General features: G+C 40.1%; 1 protein-coding gene across 1 annotated transcript in view; it reads right to left on the bottom strand.

The window, feature by feature from the left end:
- The window catches only part of RASGEF1C (RasGEF domain family, member 1C), a 27,540-nt gene extending 26,190 nt beyond the window's left edge, over positions 1-1,350 (bottom strand). Inside the window, exon 1 of the mRNA XM_009707914.1 lies at positions 1,174-1,350. Coding sequence (XP_009706216.1) covers positions 1,174-1,350 — 177 coding nt within the window. The remainder of the gene's footprint in view (positions 1-1,173) is intronic.
- Positions 1,351-1,615: the final 265 nt, after the last annotated feature.

The following is a 1,615-nucleotide window of genomic DNA, read 5'->3' as shown; positions in this document are numbered from 1 at the left end:
ACCCCCAAAAAATTATTTTTAATAAAAAAAGCCATATCATATACACTCCCACATCTGTGAAGCTGTGGGAAGTTGGCCTGTTGGATGAATCCTTGGATTATTTAAAGTATTCCAGCAGTGAATTTAAAATATATGTATGAATCCTCAGTTGTTTGCATCCTGACCCCTCCCGGCACCTGAATTATCTTCTTTCCCCCAGACCTAGCCATGCTTCTGAGCAGCAGGTATAATATGACATATCACACGTTGCTTAATGAAAATCTCACCGCCTAATCTGTCCATTACCTATTTTTATTGCCTTTCTGTTCTTTTTTTTTTTTAATTTATATGCTTCCTTATTATTTATTTTTAGCTGATCAGAAACTGAGCTGCAGGTAATTTAAAACATGCCATCTGCTCTGCATTGATAACTTTTGTAGTTTTCTAAACTGCCCAGAAGTCGATGCTACTCTGTGCTTTGAAATAAAAGCCTTTCCATAGAGATGTATCAGCACTTAAAAACTCCATCAAACTCCATCCCGAATTCCACTGAGGATGTGCAAAACCCAGTGAAGTCAATGCTTGCAGGACCATAAACCTGCTTCCATTTTAGATCCTCACACTGTTGGTGAAGAAATACTGAAAAGTCACTGATGGAGCATGGATTAGGATCTGGACTGCGCTGTTCAGCGACTGCAAAGTTGGTATGAATATAACCTCAGGTAAATTATGAACCCATTAGAAGGAGCGTCTTTGTTGTCCCTGAGGGAATGCTTTATACATACAGACAAACCTGGATGACTTCAGCAGCCACTGAAATTCAGCTAATTTAATGCCAGTTCAGACTTGAAGTTTTTTTTCTTCAGTCTTCATCTAGACCTCTCTGGGATGCACTGCTATTTTTGAAGTGCTCTGACTGCTATATCACTAATTCATCACCACCACAGCTTTCCCCCTCCCTACCCTGTTCTCTTATTTAAAGGCAGTATCAATTTTGGGATCTGCTTTTTCATGGGAACAATTATAGAGCAGTGAAACAGCATTTAAAGCAATGCATCAATTTACCAAGCTTTAATTGTATGCAGCTTTTAAATTAGCCCTCTTAATTCAAACTTTAACACATTTGCACTTTTGCATAAACTGCTGCCCCAATTCATCAAAGTTAAACTGTTTATTATACTGTGGATTGCTTACTTCAGGATAGTAATCAGTGGTAGGTATCAGATGCTGGATTAGAGCATCCAGAGATGCTGAGGTAAGGTTTCCATCCTGGAAGATCAGTCCTCCTTGTTCATCTTCTTTCGAAGTATGTAGATGAGGGCTGAAGCCACATGGGGTAAACATACTGGTAGAACTCAGCGTTTGGGGCATGCCTTCCTACAACAGAGAAAAACTCATGTCAGGGACAAGACCCATCAGATCCACAGCCATATCTGTCTTCTGCTTGATTTGAGAACACAAGCCATAACGAGAGCTTCCTGTTCACAAAATTATCACGATCCCTTCATTATAACCTCTTTCATTGTTGTCCTTGGTAGATCATGCCTGCAATGGGAAATACACAGGAAAATGGGACGTTTTGATTTATGCTTTTGGGCCAGAAAGCGATGGCAGCTACTTTGGGCTCCCACCCCAA

The sequence above is a fragment of the Cariama cristata genome, unplaced genomic scaffold (genome assembly GCF_000690535.1).
Source record: "Cariama cristata isolate BGI_N322 unplaced genomic scaffold, ASM69053v1 scaffold14109, whole genome shotgun sequence".
In the NCBI taxonomy this organism is placed as follows: domain Eukaryota; kingdom Metazoa; phylum Chordata; class Aves; order Cariamiformes; family Cariamidae; genus Cariama; species Cariama cristata.
Note: the sequence above shows the minus strand (reverse complement) of the source record. Positions and strands in the feature narration are given on the sequence as shown.